Source organism: Lygodium microphyllum, chromosome 21, assembly GCF_053477565.2.
Source record: "Lygodium microphyllum isolate KBCC chromosome 21, Lygodium_microphyllum_v1.1.10, whole genome shotgun sequence".
NCBI lineage: Eukaryota > Viridiplantae > Streptophyta > Polypodiopsida > Schizaeales > Lygodiaceae > Lygodium > Lygodium microphyllum.
Genome location: NC_141155.1, coordinates 115,419,658 through 115,436,171, shown reverse-complemented (window position 1 = coordinate 115,436,171; position 16,514 = coordinate 115,419,658). Strand labels below are relative to the sequence as shown.

Below are 16,514 nucleotides of genomic sequence, written 5' to 3'. Positions count from 1 at the left end.
TAAGAAACCTGTTGTGAAGTGCGAATTCCTCCACCGTGAAACCACTATACTAGGGAACCATATAGATGACCCCCTTTGTCGAGGCATAGGGTGAGCTATCCACTAGCTCACGGTTGCATCCGGGGAGGTGAGGCGAATCATGAAGTTTCCTTGACCCATGAGAATTGCCTTCCGGATCTGCACTGTGCCAATGCGTAGTGTGGAGTGAATCCAATCCCGAAGCTGGGCCCTGGATGGAGAGTGTCCTACGACCTGACTAAAGATTGTTGTTTCTTTCAGTTCTAGCTTTGTGGCACGGACAACTAAGAGCTGTTGCTAAAAAAGGACGATGCGCAAGGTGTTTGACCAGGGGGCGCTCGCAAAATACACTGACGTCTGACTAGAGGTTTTTATTGTGTCCTTGCTAAGGATCTACTGAGCAAGTTGTTGTGCTACTGGAAAGGAATGTTGCTGCACACGGAGGGAGCAATTGGGGGGGGTGATCAATTGCTTTGGGCCGTCTCTATTTACAGGTGCTGGTGGTAGAGCAGGCGAGGTAGTGGCATCAAGATGGAAGAGAGGAGGGAACGTCTGCCCCAGGTAGCAGCGGCTCACTGGATGCTGGTGGCAGTCAACGAGAGGGAGGTCGAGGGGGCAGCTTGGAGACAAGAAGAACTGGATAATAGTATGGTTTCGGATCATGGATTTTCAGGAATCGGTAAGTCATTGGAAGATTAGGGTATCCTTTCCTTTGGAACCCATTCTTCTCATAGCGCCCTAACACCTTGATCCTGTCGGTGGGGATTATACAGGTCACTTCCTCATATACATATGAGTTCAGCTCAACCCTGCGACCTCGAATATGTAAAGTTGAGTTTACATGAGCCTCCACAAAAATGAACAGCTTCACGATCTTCAGGTCTTCCAACCATTTGATTCTCTTTAGGTTGGTTTGAAGGTATGCAAACCGGTGGGCAGCTGTGTAGTAGATTCTTGAGTCACCCGTCCATCTTCGTTCCATGTACAAAGGCGATGGATTGAAAATATGATCTAGGATGTTCACCATCTCAACCCTTTGTCGATAATCCGGGGAATGCATCGCGGTCATAAACATGACTCGGAACACTAAGAACCTGTTCCATGCTTCATAATTTTGCAAGACAGCATCGAAAGTAAGGAAATGTTCGGAACAACAACAATTGCTTTACTTCTTCTTATTAAGATTTCTTAAAAGCAAATCCTTCGTTGGTTCGCTCTAATACTAACTGTAACGTATCCACCTATTCCCTTCAGGACACGTCTTAGCAGTCCATCAGAAAGGAGGTCTAGAAAGCTCGGCCTGGCACTCCCATAGAATATCACTGGTTTTGCGATCTAGGACTTTCCACGTCTGCCACGTAGCAGAAGTATTCTGGCCGTTCCCACTTAGGACCCGACTTGAATCAGGGTTTCCCCTACTGGTCATTTCCTAAACGGCAACTAGCGTCGAACCCCGAGCGAACTACTTTACGCAGAAGCGCCAGGGCCGAAGCGGATTCACGCTGTACTTGGTTCAAGGAGAATGGGAAACGAGAGAGATGCAAAGCTCAACCTCTCTGCCATAAGGCATAGTCCCATTCCGTTTCAAGGAAACTTTTCTCAATCATAATGGGCGGCAAGAAGATCGTTCTAAGGAAATTAATAGCAAGGGTGCTGACCTAGAGTCTAGGTTACAATAATCCCGGTTTACGCTGTTTTAGGGGAATGGAATGGGACTATGCCTTATGGCAGAGAGGTTGAGCTTTGCATCTCTCTCGTTTTCCATTCTCCTTGAACCAAGTACAGCGTGAATCCGCTTCGGCCTTGGCGCTTCTGCGTAAAGTAGTTTGCTCGGGGTTTGACGCTAGTTGCGGTTTAGGAAATGACCAGTAGAGGAAACCCTGATTCAGGTTGGGTCCTAAGTTGGAACGGCCAGAATACTTCCGCTACATGGCAGACGCGGAAAGTCCTAGATTGCAAACCCCGTGATATTCTATGGGAGTGCCGGGCGGAGCTTTCTAGACCTCCTTTCCGATGGATTGCTAAGACGTGTCCTGAAGGGAATAGGTGGACACGTTGCAGGATAGGAAATTTAACAGCTGCTTTTGGAGAGTTGCGTTGAGGAATTTGTATAATAAAGTTAGCATAAGTACATCAGATCATTGACAAGCTGATGGGCAAATAGAAAGAGTTGACCAAATCCAAAAGGATATGCGTTGAGCATATGTAAGTAAAAGGAAACTAATTGGGAAGAGTTCTTACCCATGGTAGAGTTTGCATTAACCAGTGCCAAGCATTCTTTCTTTGGATTAAGTCCATTTCAGCTGATGTATGGGTTTTCAACTTAAGCTGTTTAAGTAGCCGGATTGCAAAAGGCAAAGGTTCAAGTGGCTATGAAGATATGAAAGAAATGCTAACATTATCTCATATCGGCAATGGGAAGGCAAGATAGAGCCAAAGCCTATGCTGACTAAAGTTGAAGGCCAAGAAGAACAGAATACTCAACGAAAATAGAAATTATGACTTACAAGCTCCAACTTCCTTCACTAGTAAGGTGTGGTGAGTATTTCATGAGTGTTACCTCAAAGATGACTTGGGGGACATTGATAATATCGTCTTAGGAGATGAGATCATGAAACTTAAGGTAGTCAGTAGCTCGTGAGTCTGAGAGGATTTTAGATGTTTGTAATAGATGAACAAGGAGTACTATTTACCAATAGTCTCTAGTAAAATGGACGGACTGTCCTGAAGAGGGTTCAACATGGGAGAGTGTGAGCACCTTACAGTGAAGGTTTCCCACTTTGCAATTAGATCTTTCCAATGGTGCTTTCGAGGATGAAAACGTTTCTTAAGGGGAGGAAATGCCATGTTAACTAATGTGAGGTTAGTTAATGTGATGTTAAGGGAAACACACATGACACACAGCTGCAACCGTCCATGTATTATTTCACATTAGTTAAGGTGATGTTAAGGGAAACACTGAGAGCTACAACCCTCCATGTGTTATCCTAACGCACGTACGGCGTTCAGGGGACATGACTATTTATACACACATGTATTTGTGTGAACATGAGCATACACCTCTTCCAATGCCATTTCGCAAGCTGCCATTGCATTTTAACTCTTCATTTCTTGAACATAATGTCTTTGATGTGTACTTGAGGCAGCTTATGGATGAGTTTAGCTTGCCCTTCCATAGGCTGGAGCTACCTCTTATGATCTACTCGTATGTAATGTCCAAAGAGTGGCCAGCCAGTATGGGATCCATCATGGGATGCTTTGAGGGAAAAAATTGGAGGCAGTGGAGCAGTTACTAGCATTGATGCATTCACAACTTTTTGACACTCTGAATGATCATGTCTTGCCTTTTGTATCTTTGCATTTGGCATTTCTTGTTAAACATGTCTAGCTGAAATCATATCAACAGTCTAAGCTTGCAGCTTTCGATCAAGGGTTTGCACAACAATAATTGCTAGATGCACAAGTTTTATCACAGCCTAGATGCTTCTCTTGCAAGGGAGAACATTGTGGCTGCAGGACTCCTCAGATCAGATGGTCACAGATGCGCATGCTATTATGAAGATGTGCAGCAATCACTTCATGGGCTTATTTATTTATGTCCCAGCTGGATGCAGCTGAGAGGGTCGCAACCACTTGGTCGATGTTTTATGAGTTGGTCAGGGATCAAGTTCACCCCAATATGGTTTTGTCCTTGAAATGTGATGGATGTGGTTTTCGTGCATATACTCACGGATAGAAGGCCTAACATAACTCACCGGTGCAGACTTTAAAAAGTGTATACCACTTCTTGTTTCTTAGTTGCTTGCTTATCAGGGAGTCATATGTCTGCTTCAGCTAGTGATGGTGGACAATGTTCTGGAAACTTCAGAGTACTTGGCACGAGATGACATGTGGAAACAACATAGATCTATGTACTGATCCATACAGACACCATGATTAGTAAATAAGCCATAAAACTACCAAGTTGCAGAAGGCTTGTGTTCTTGACTACATACCAGGATTGTTTTCTTGGGAGCAAATATGTCTGATTTTAACATTAGTGTTCTAGTCAGATGAGTGTGATATAAATGTAGGAGGTTGGCCACAAGGCTCAATCCTTACACATACTTCTTGACAACATGACACATCACAGGATGGCCATTTGCATCAATACGATGCCAATGCTAGAACCACTAGCATAAGTAACGACTAAAAAAAATGGTTTACTGAAATCAGGGAGTTATAAAACAAGTGTGTGAGTGAGTGCATGCTTTAGTAAATTAAAGGATCGTTGTTGGTTGTCACCCCAATGAATTACAAAACCTTTCTTTAAAGTGTGAAGAGACAAAGAGTACGTCATTCCCACTATCACTGTCATGAGTGACTACATTCACCTGTTCAATTTTGACACTGCTCTTCTTAGGTTGACTCTCTTTCTTCTCTTTCTTGCTATCATCCGTCTTCTTGCCCTTTCCTTTCTCTTTCTTCCATTTGTAGCAATCATGTTTAAAGTGACCCTTCTTGCCACAATGATGGCATTCAACATCCTTACCACTTGATTTACTGCGTCCCTTGCAAACCACATAACTGCAAGACATAGGAAGTAATCTCACTTCTTTCCAGAGCCTACTCACATACAGTACTCTGGCAGTTTCAAGTAGACGCTAGATGTGTGGTAGGATAACTGTGCAGAAAAGTCAAACTAATGGTCAATGCTCAAACAGAAGTAGTAGATTCTCTTGCAGGGCTGGCACACTAGTCGTAGCAGAACGGATAAATTTTCTGAAAGGAATCTTTTTCATTTGGAATTAGATGCTCAGGATCAAATTTCCATACAGTCAAACAAAGATTTGAATAATATTTAGAGGCACTTTGTGATCAAGTGAAAATATTGCCCAATGCATTGTCAGATAGAAAATGTCACGCGAGGGCCAAAACCAAAGTGATAGGTGCAACCTACATTTTTCTAACTTTAACAGTTCACTTCATAATTGATTTTCCATTTATCTTCCTTCTCCTTGAGAAAAAGTAGCCCTACAACAAACAAATGCTGTGGACCTTTGGGAAGGCCCAATAACTTGTGGTCATTAGAGCTGATGATTGGGGATATGCTCTGTATGTACATGTTTTGCTGTGGACAAGGTTTAAAATGATCAGAAATTTAAATTGTTACATATTTTTGGTTGTTCTGTCCTTGTGTCAATTTGTTAGTTCCCTGTGTAGAAAGGTCCAATTTGGCCTTGGCATTTGAAGCAGTAAGGACATTATTTTTCTCTTCTATGACAATTTTGCTTTGCTAATCACATCCTCTGCTCTTCTTGCTGAGGATAGGTATCGTTGATGCTTTATGCTGCTGGTTGCAGATCTAAAACCACAGGTGCCTCAACAAGACCTTCCATCACTGGAAGTTTTCTACATGATTGGTAAGTCTTATATTCATAGATCTTTTAGCCCTATGCATTAAAATTTAATAAATATATTATGAGAGAAGTGAATTTGACTATTCCTTAAGGAACCGGGGAACACAAATTTTAGTATGATGGTGTGCTGTAGACCTCAAGTTGTTGCTAAATCTGTTTCTTTCTTGTATTATATTTGCTATAGTCATGATTGTTTTTGCTTGGCATTTTTGTCAGTAAACTTGGATCCTACAAGTGGTGTTAATATGTTGATGTTTCAAATTCCAAATTGCTGGTTTAGGACATGGTGTATTTTCTCCATGGTTGCTGTCTGAGGCTGTTTTGTTTCCTTTTCAATGCTGGTAGAATCTAGCCATAGTCTATTCCTAGGAACAACATCTCAGGAATTGTGTTTGTTCTGTCAAATTGCTGTCAAATATCTATGTTGTTCACTCTTGGACCTGTGGTGCCTATGCAGCTTATATAACAGAAAGGTTAAAAAAAACAGAAAGATATAAAAAAAAACAGGCCGTAAACAGTCTTGTATAAAAGATTTAAAAATATGTTTCGGCTATGTGGGGAAATGTGTCAGCCTGAAATGTTTCCCCCGGGCAAAATGCCATGTGGCAGCCTTTTCTTCGAAGGGGAAATGTTTTGGTTGGGGAAATGCGTTTCAGGTGCATCTCTTTATGTTTCGACATTTCGGGTGCTCCCAAGGGAGGTTTAAGGGTGTCTCCTGCTTTTGTGATGCACGATGATTTGGATAGAGATATCTTAGAGGGAGAAGCCATGGTTGGATGGGTTGACAAACGAGTTTTTTGAAGCCTATGCTGCCAGTTTGGCCAACCCTTGACAGCCATGTGCCGATAGGTTTGGGAGATTGGAATTATGCCAGCCATGTGCCAATAGGTCTGGGAGGTGGGAGTCATTAAGCTGATTCTGAAATTGCCATCGCCCTCGATGCTGACACATTGGTGGCCGATTTCCTTGATGGAATTGATGTATAAAATTTTCTTGAAAGTCACGGCTAATTGTCTCCACAAGCATCTTTTTGGCCTTGTGCGCCCTAATCAGTATGGATCTATCAAGGGCTGGAATATCTTACACAATGTATTGAATGTTCAACTGGCTATTGGCTATGCAAGCAAGAAGTCATGGTGGTTCAATTTGATCTCGAAAAGGCTTTTGATTATTTGGATTGGTCTTTGTGGCAAAGCTCATGCATGCTATGGGTTTTGGTCCACGCATGTCATGTCTGATACACATAGTCAGCATAGATGCTTCTTTGAGGGTGACGGTGAATGGTGATGTCACTTAGCCATATAACTCTTGGACACTCAATTAGACAGGGTTGCCCTTTGAGCCCCTTGTTCTTTGCATTGGTGACCCATCCAATCCTCTCCATGGTCTCTCATTTGGTGCACACGGACATGTGGCTGGTCTCTCCCTTCCCTTCGGCGAACATTTTGCGGGCCAATCGTTAGAAGATGGCACGTCCATGATCCTCAAAGTAGAACGAGAGAGCCTTCACAAGGTATTGGATGTATTGAAGCTCTTTGGACAAGCCGCAAGTCTTTGTATGAATGCAAGTAAATCCTCTCTCATCAGGTGTGTTGAACCAAATTTGCAGCCTTTGCAATGGCAAGGGATGGTGATCCCCCATGGGCGACATGTTAGTGATTCTCTAGGTGTTGATGTTCAGCCCAAGCAATTATTTGTGAGTCTCCAGAGGTTGATGTCTTTCCGCATAGCCAAGAGGCGTTTTGTATTTGTCAAGGTTATAGAGACTTGTGGAACTACCTTTTGACGACATTGCAGCTCAGAGAACCCTTCCTTGCCCTTGTTTCTAATCATACCTGGCAGGATTCGGACCTTGTAGGTCGACTCCATCTAGAAAAGTCTTTGGCTAATCAAGTGTACCACCAAGGAGAGTAGTAAATTTGAATATTTGGGATGTTATAAGGCTGGATTAAGCTTTTAGTTGAAAGAATTTGATGCAAGCAACCTTGTTTTGCCTTCTACAATGTTGATCCAAAAACTTTGGTTAAGAGAGATTCTTGGCTTTTGTCTAGTGGTGTTGTCTTGGGAGTCAATAGAGGCCAACCACCCAATTCACCTACCAACATACCTATCACCAAACTAAAGGAGCAATCCAAAGCTAAAGAACTCAAGCAATAAAGCAACTCTTAGAGCCACTTCCTAAGGAAATGGTACATTGAGATATGGCATGTTCCATGTCTCGATGGTCGTCTCATAACCATAATCGAGCAATAAGAATGACTGACGGGCCTGTCCTTTCACGGAGGTCTACATCAGGCTGTTATGGATCCATCCCTTGAAGCCTTGGGCCCAGAAATGGAACTGGAAGAAGAGGTAGCTGAAGAAGAAGGCATGGTCATGTGCGTCGATGAGATGGCATTGTCCCCTCTTGATGTTCAGCCACAAGCTTCTTCATGATGAGCTCAGTGTTGCTCTTCATGGCCCTAACGTGGGTCATCCTCGGCCTCACTCCTATCCTTAGGTGGCCTCCGCTTCTCAGGATTTGCTGGAACTGAACTAGGAAGTCCCTCTTGGAAGAATATGTGGAGCATAATCATCGAGCTATCCCTCCTTTTCATCCTCTCATGAGCAAGGCATCATTCTCTTCTTCACGGGTCGGATTCTAGTGCTTGCTAGGATCCGCCATTTGCTGACCTCTATCCTTCAGATTGATGGTGTGGAGAAAATCTTCGTTGGTTTGTGTGGATTTTACGAGGTCGTCCTTGTTTCAGCTTTGGCCCGTGATCTTCTCCTCCAAAAGCAGCCCCTCTTCTTTCAAAAGTAGTTGGTGCATATTGTCTCTTGGCGTCCACTGCCAGAATTCCGATATTTCCTGAAGCAATAGTGTTCAGTCTGGGTGAAAGTGGAGAATTGCTTGGCTATTTACTGGGCCCTTGGCCCTTCTGAAGGATGCAATGACTGCCAAAGGCAATGTGTTGGTACCTCATGGACATGCAATACCTAAGGGCTCATGCAATAAATGCAATGGTGATTTCATCCTCATATGCTCTCTAGATGATCTGGCAGAGCATGGTGGTCCTTGATGAGTTCATGGGGAAGAGCTAGTAAATGACACCATGTTAGTCATTGGAGATTCATTGTATGAGACAGTCATGATTCTAGCTTTGTATGTCTATGGCTTTTGGAGTGCTGACCCAATGGATTGCAATGAACCCATTATAAGGACCTCTTTAGAGATGCATTTGAGAAGAGAAAAATAGGCATGAGCATTGTTTGTCTCCCAATTATGAATTGCCTCCTCATAGTTGTCTCGATCTCAATCGACTAGAATAGGATTTGCCATCTTGGGACGCATGATAGCTCCTAAAACAATATACCATATGTGCTTTTGGAATCTTCATAAACCAAGCTTTCATCATGGCATTTCTAAGTGAGATAGTTAGAACCTTTAGGGAGGTGCCATTTTAGAGGAGAAGAGAAGATGAAGTAAAAGGTAGGTATTGAGAGAGAATTTTGCTAACACTCAGCCTAAGTAGTACTATTTAGAGTTCATGTATTGTAGGTGATAGCTGCACAAAGATAGAAGGAAGAGCAAATGAGGTGAAGCCAATAGATCATCAAATAATGGAAACTTTGCAGCCCATAAGGTAGCTATACAACCTAAAAACTTTATTTCCTAGCCTTGCACAGTGGAAAAACATGAAAGCGTAGATTGTTGTAGTACGAATGCAGAGTTAGCTAGTTGAAAAATTGGTTGTGCAATAGTTAGAATGGTCACCCAGCTTGACAGTAGATGAAAAAGAGTAAACACGGGTCTAGCTACGTAAATTGCAGTTTGGTAGAGCATGAATTAGGCCTGATTGGCATGGATTAAGGCCCCCCAAGCTTGAATGTAGTGTACAGTAGTTCAAAGTAGGTTAAATCAACACTAGAGGGATAAACACAAACCTACAGTAGTAGAAAATAAAACCATGAGTCTTGACATGGATGTCTTGTTGGCCACTGTGTCTTGTGTGGTCAATTGGGTTATTTCATGGGTGAATATCCAGATTGCAAGAGTGCTTTGGTGGATCAGCCCATGGACAAGGACCAAGCATCCTGGATCTATCGAGCAACAAAATGCTTAACCCAATCAGTCAAAAGGCAAGCAACCTGCTTGTTCTTCACACTTGGAGACCCAAGGGTGGACGAAAGCCAAACACAATAAAGTAAAGGGTAAGGAGACTTCTATCTTACCCACACATGCTGCCCCTTCTTCACAAGAGTGCCTTTGCACTTATTCCCCTCCCAAAGACAACTGCTTGGATGTGCCTACCACTTGAGTCCCTACTGTTACCAAGGAGCCTTCTGTTACCAAGGAATTTCCGCTCTCTAAAGAGCAACAATCACATTAACAACCATCCTAATCATCACCGTGCACCTTTGACCCTCCGCTTTAGTTGGCTTTTGATGTTGCTAGTAGAGTCATCACTCCATGTGATCAAAGGTATCCAGGTTTGTGCTCTCACCCAGTTGATGGTGTCTTGTTCCTCACGGGTTGAATATCAATGACCCAATTGCTTTGCGGTGTTGGGGGACTTCTTTGAAGATGGTGTACTAGAGACATTGGCAGCTAAACTCAGGCCCATGTGAGTAAATTCCACTAAAGCTTTTGATCCTTTGTGTCTATCTAGTCTTGAGATTCCTTTTGCACTCTCGTCTTATTGTGGTTATTGAATGCATTGTATTTGGTTCATATATGATGGCCTAGAGCCAACCTTCCCTTAGTAATCTTGAAATGTTATACTTTTTTTGTAATTAATATAAAATTACCCATTATGAGAGAGAGAGAGAGAGAGAGAGAGAGAGAGAGAGAGAGAGAGAGAGAGAGAGAGAGAGAGAGAGAGAGAGAGAGAGAGAGAGAGAGAGAGAGAGAGAGAGAGAGAGATTAACATTTACATAAGGCCAAATCGGCCTATAAGACTAAAATGTTGCAACTTAAAAGTTAAGGAATTTTCAAAGGCCCAAAATAACTGAATTTTCAAAGGCCCAAAATAACTGTAATCTAATGCTTTGACTAACTAAGTGGAAAATAAACAACAAACAATACATAGCTAATCATTGATGGGTACAAAATGATGTCTAGGCAAGATACAACGTGGAACTGCTTGGAAGGCGCTCCTATTCGAAGATATCTCTCATGGATCTATCTAACATAGAAGCTAAAGTGGCAAGGTATGGTCCCTCGATGACAATGCAGTGTCCTTTGTATTTGCAGATCATGCCACTTGTGGGGGCATGGACTAGGTGGGTGTGGATGACAAGCTTTGTATCTCTTTGTGGCTATGTTTAGGGTAGTCCCGTATGGAGGGGCCACCAGTTTGCTCAATGAGGGATATGTAGTGGAGGGAGTTGATGCTATGTAGAACTTTGTGAGTGTACGCTAGTGTGCAACTCCCTTTCTTTGCTCTTGGGTCGATAAGAGGTAATCTTTGTGACGGCGTAGGTCCAGTAAGAAGAGGCCGAGACATCTGTGGTTTGGGAAATCCATCACCCTGGATAGTGGCCCAAATCCCTCTCTAAACATGCAATGTAAGTGGTCTCTGATCTCATAATACATTAGACATATGCATAAGTAGTGCTTAATCTGAGAGAGTTGGCCAATCTTGTCTTCTGGGGGAAGGGAGTTTGTGCCGTATCTATCTATCTCGAATCGTAGCTTGTGTGAGGATGTATAGAGTTGTCCAATGTCTCATCGTACCCCATGAGACGTGTGTACATCCATGTATATCGAGTGGATAAGAAAGCCATCAAGGGATATCTACACAAGATGCTTTTGGGAGAAAGCCATTTTTGTCCCCAAATCCTTAGTAGGTGTCATTGTGGTTGTGTATATGTGAATGATTTCCATCCTAATGATGCGGTTCAGCTCCTCTCGATTGAGCTCCAAGTGAGGGAAATTTAAGCTGTACTGTACTGGTGGGAGGTGATCCATGTGTAATCCATATCGTCCTAACCATGCCTATGTACAAGCATGCCAGTAGTTAGTACCCCTTTGTAACACTAGCTATCTAGACAACTGTCGTGCGAGTTGGGAGTATGTGTATCTCGGCAAGGTCTAGAGCCTATGTATGAAAGTCATTGTCAGGAAGAGGGCCTTTGCCATTACACACACACACACACACACACACAGAGGGAGAGAGAGCTTTCTTCTTTGCTGTTGTTGTTGCTGCCGCTACTGTTGCGTCCGCTCTCTGCGCAGGCCTGCTGCTGTGGTGAGGCGTCCAATGCTGCGAGGCGTGCGTCGTGCTCGGTTTCTGTAAGGATGGATATCCTAATCAAGCTTGCCATAGTGGTCAAGGTTATTGGACGGACTGGATCAAGAGGACAGGTGACTCAAGTCAGGGTTAAGTTTCTGAATGATCAGAATCGTCTCATTATGAGGAATGTGAAAGGCCCAATACGTGAAGGTGACATCTTGACTCTTTTGGAGTCAGAAAGAGAAGCAAGGAGGCTACGCTGAGTTTCTTTTATTTCACTGGATGAGTCTGAATCTATAGAACATCATTGAAATGTACCGGCTTTATTTAATGGAACACTTGAGTGTTGGCTATATAGTTAGCTGACAGTATTTGGGAGAGAGAGAGAGAGAGAGAGAGAGAGAGAGAGAGAGAGAGAGAGAGAGAGAGAGAGAGAGAGAGAGAGAGAGAGAGAGAGAGAGAGAGAACTCGTGTACTTTGTTGCTACAGTACTCATGTTTGAGTTGAACACTACTTTTATCGATAAGGTGGTAGAAGCTTTGGGGCCTGATTTTGATGCCAGAGAGGAGAAAGAAATGGTTCTATGTGCTAAGATGGCAGTTCAACCTAGTCTTGATGTGGAATCGCTAATCAAGCACAACAAACATGCTTTTGATGGTTTGATGGAAGACCATGAGGAACCTTTGCTAGACGATCATTAGCCGTACTCCTATGCACATGTCATGTCTACCATTGAGGGATCTTAAGATTTAGATTGGGAACAATTGTTGGAGTTTGCGAATATGTTACTGGGAGATTATGTCCAACACAACCGTGAGATCTTTGATGTTGAGGATCAAGATGATGTTTTGGAAGCTTTTGTGGATACAAATACGATGTTGCGTTCAATTTCAGCCTTTTATAAAGGAAGGGTTATCCTTTTCTTTATAGGCCGAATCCGAGTTCTTTCTTGGATTCGCTACTGGTCGAATTCTCTTTTGTTGGGTGATTGTGTAAAAGAGATTTTTGTGGGAGAAGGGGGGTTTTATGAAGTGATGTTAAAGTCAGTCATGCTCGATGATAATCTCCTAGCCAAAGTACCTATGTTTTTTTTCCTCTTTTTTTTGCTACTCTGTTCATGCTATGCCTTGGCGGCTGTCAGTGCTTGCTTCAACAAGAGTACATGGTATGGGTACAAGTGGAAGCTTGCCTTGCTATCATAGTATCTCGAAACGGTGTTTTGGGGCCTCTAAAACAAAATGGCCATTTGAGACCAAATCAGGATCGGAAAATTGCCGTTTCGGCAGCCTGCGGTGGACGGGTAGACCGGTTTTGAATTGCACCCTTGTTTTTTATACAACCATCTCGTTCTCTTGTTCAAGCACATTATCTCTTGTAGATCTCGATTGCACTTCTCCTCCTTCTCCTTCTTTTCTTGTTGTTGTTTTTCCCTCCTCCTTCTAGTTTCTTCTCCTTTTTTCTTTTTTTTCAAGTTTTTCTTCTTTCTTTATCCTCCTTCTCCTCCTCCTCCCCTCCTGTTGCTTTTTCTTCAATCTTCTTTTATTTCCTAACTTGTTTGCGAATTTTTATTTGACATTACCTTATCATGGTGCCAAATTTGTTTTGAAGACACATCAATTCAATCAAGGGATACAAGGGTCCTTAGAGTGAGATGAGGAGATAATACATGGATCCTTAGAATCTGGATGAGTCATGACTTGGGAACTCTAGAGACTAGACTCATGATATCTCAGGAGTTAAAAGTTAGTTTAGCATTGCAATTGCTAGTTACCAGTCACTAGTGACATTACACATGTCACATGTACATGATGATACCATCATTGTTCATTGATGTTGATAGTTATTACTTAGTAGTTAGTCATACTCAATGCTCACTAGACTTTGGATAGATTATTCACATCACATAATTACATGTATCTTGATTTTACTTGTTATGCATCTTGGTTTCACTGTTCTTGATATTAGTCTTCAGATGATTCATGAGTGATAAGTTATAATTATTTTGTTGTTTAAAGTTTTGAAAACTATGTCTTAACTCTGTTAAACTCTCTTAACCATTGAGTCTTTACTCATGACATGTGTAATACATCATCATTTTGATCATGTGATATGAAGACTCAAAAGTTTTGTATAAAATTAGGATACATGTTGTAGTAGGATTGATATATTTACATATCCATGTAATAAGATATTTATTTTAGTGTACAATCCAAAACACTTTTTCCCCATTTTTAAACTTTGGCCAAAACTCCGAAACTCCGGTTTCTTTCATTTCTATTTCTCCCATTTTTGAAACTCCCTTGTATTATTCTTACTATGTATTGGGGTTTGCTAAAGGAAGCTATGGCAGCATTGGTACAATCTTGGTACCTCCTAGTTGAAGGACCACTAGTCATAAGCACATGTGTATGTTATGGGCTCTCGCAAGAGGCCGAACTGGTTGTAGCTAAATTGCCCGGGTATGCCATCATTGAATTTCATTTGAAATGGAGCTCTTTTGTTGGCCACTATTTCTCGTGGACAGTTTAGGGGCATTTTTTCGAGAATGCCTAGAAAAACATGTAGCTGTAGAGGTTGGGAGAGACCTGGCTATTATTGGGGATCTTATGGTTGACAATCTTCTAAATGATGAGGCTCCTTCTATGATCAATGGAGACAAGGGGAGGAAGCCTATTTAGTCTTTGGATCACCCAGATTAAGGTTGGGCAGATGTACGCTCTAAAAGAAGCAAGAATAATACTGTTGACCTTTCAACTGCTATGCGTGGCCGTGGTCAAGACTCTTTATGTATCTATGTGTGATGCAAAGACAAGCCCCGCATCGCACGTCCAAATAATGACATGATCTCTTCTACACCCTAGACATCTTCTGTAGCGAAAGGTTGTGTGGACCGTTTTAAAGATCTACTGGCAAGGCTTACCTTTGACTTGGAGGATATGGTGATTACGCAATGGGATCGCCATTATCCAAGGTGCATCCAAAAAGGGAGAGGATCTCTCTACTGCAAAATCAGCAAGTCAGAGGATGAACTCATTTGCAGTGTTGGCTGATTTTCTTTATGAGGGAACTCTTGAATTAGTAGTACAAAAAGTTAAATTGAGGCACAACCAGCCTTGGGTTTTAATCTTCTTCTCTGAATAAATATGTAAGTTGCCACTTGGAACGTTCGTGGCATTTTCTTGTGCAGTAAGTAGAATGATATGTGGTGCATTATTCTGCATGATAATGAGTGGGATGATTTATATACTCTTGAGCATAAGAGTCATGATGGAGACAAGATTGTGGGTTGCCATGGGTTTCGCTTGTTTTGTGTTGGGGGCTTTGCACAACATTGCTTTGGTGCGTTCATAGTCATTCATGAGAGATTTTAGCTAGTCCTAATCAAGAATGACGTGCATGGTCATTTTCTAGTGGTTGAAATCGTGTTTGAAGGGGAGGTCTTATGGCTGATGGGCCTATATGCCTTGAATGATCCCTTGTCTAGACGTGGTTTGTGGGACAGACTGGTAGCCTGCTAGACAAGGTTTATTGATGGGAGATTTCAATATGTGTATTCATGCATCACATTCTGTGAAGGAAATTGCTAGGGTTTGCACTGAGGACACATAGAGTGTACGACCACGACAGAAACACAAAGAGACAGACACAGACAGAGAGGGCAAAACTCAAACCCTAAACTCAAAACTCAAACACAAAGAGAAGAAGAGAGAGAGAGAGAGAAAACACAACTCTGAAGTGAATGAATGCTGTAAATGAATGTAAGAGTGTATAGTGTGCTCAAGGGCAGAGCAATGTCGGAGTGTGACGTCCACCGAAGACGGATCCCAAGTCTGTGACCACCAGTCGGAGTGTAGGAGGGCAGAATAGTGAATGACAGCAGGCTGGTCACCAAAACGTAGTACTCTGGGGGCTGGAAATTGGTAAACACAGCAGTGTACCACCGATCGGAGGCTGGAAACTGTGCACAGTCTGCTGTAAATAGCAGATTGAAACAGTGTCTGATAGTCTCAGGGCTTGCAATGCTGAAAACGCAGGCTGGCTGACCCTGGAGATGATGGACAGCAGACTGAACAACAGTCTGGGACATTCTGGAGCAGTCGCAAGCAGTTGAGAGTTGTCACCTACAGCAATGGATAGGCTGAAGATAATGTGGCTGCAGTCGATGATGGCTGGACAACAGATGGAGGTGAGCTGCAGGCTGAAAACTGGGCGCCAATAGCAGCAGAGGGTGTGTGGGCTGGTGCAACCTGCAAACAAGGATGGTAGCTGAATGGGGGTAGCCTGTCTATTTATAGATGTGGAAGGGCACCCCAAAAATTAGGGTTTCCACTAAACTCTCTTGAACAGCTCCCCGTTTTAGGGTTTCCACTAAACTCTCTCGAACCGCTTCCCGTTTTAGGGTTTTACTCTAAAAGAGTATTTTTAGTGTGTTTTGAGGCTATTTAAGAGGCTAATTAGCAAGTAATGTATATTTTAGCTCAACACCCCCTCTCAGGCCCAAAACTGAGCTGAAAGGTTAGGCTAGCCATTGTGGTGGTTATGTACCCTAAGGCATCCCACCCCAAAGCAGCCAAGGCATTGATCAAAGGGTGCCCGTCGGCTGGGTAGTGGCCTACCAAGACTATAGAGGTGATGGCTATCTTAACAAGGGAATCCAAGTAGTCACCCCAGAGAGGACAGGGCATCGGACAAAGGGTGCACATTGGCTGCCCAGTGGCCTACCAAGCCCTAGAAAGGTGGATGGAACTACATGGTGTTTTTTTTTTTTTTTTTTTTTAAAAATAAAATTTTTTTGAGTAAGTGAAGTAAATTTGATGGGATGTGGTTGATTGAGTAAAAGTGACCCAGAAGATGGGAGTAGGGAGGGTTAATCCAATGC

At 42.7% G+C, this 16,514-nt stretch overlaps 2 protein-coding genes across 2 annotated transcripts in view; both read left to right on the top strand.

Annotated features, from left to right (window-relative positions):
- Positions 1–16,514, top strand: part of FK (Ergosterol biosynthesis ERG4/ERG24 family) — a 139,992-nt gene that overhangs the window by 86,118 nt on the left and 37,360 nt on the right. The window contains exon 5 of the mRNA XM_087661753.1: positions 5,329–5,420. Coding sequence (XP_087517879.1) covers positions 5,329–5,420 — 92 coding nt within the window. The remainder of the gene's footprint in view (positions 1–5,328; positions 5,421–16,514) is intronic.
- RPS28 (ribosomal protein S28) lies at positions 11,593–12,003 on the top strand. Its single transcript, XM_087661754.1, has one exon. It carries the CDS (start codon positions 11,701–11,703, stop codon positions 11,896–11,898), a length of 198 nt encoding a protein of 65 aa, XP_087517880.1. The 5' UTR covers positions 11,593–11,700; the 3' UTR covers positions 11,899–12,003.

Bases quoted from the DNA above. Each gene is read 5' to 3' on its own strand.
- RPS28 (XM_087661754.1), top strand. From the start codon at position 11,701: ATGGATATCCTAATCAAGCTTGCCATAGTGGTCAAGGTTATTGGACGG.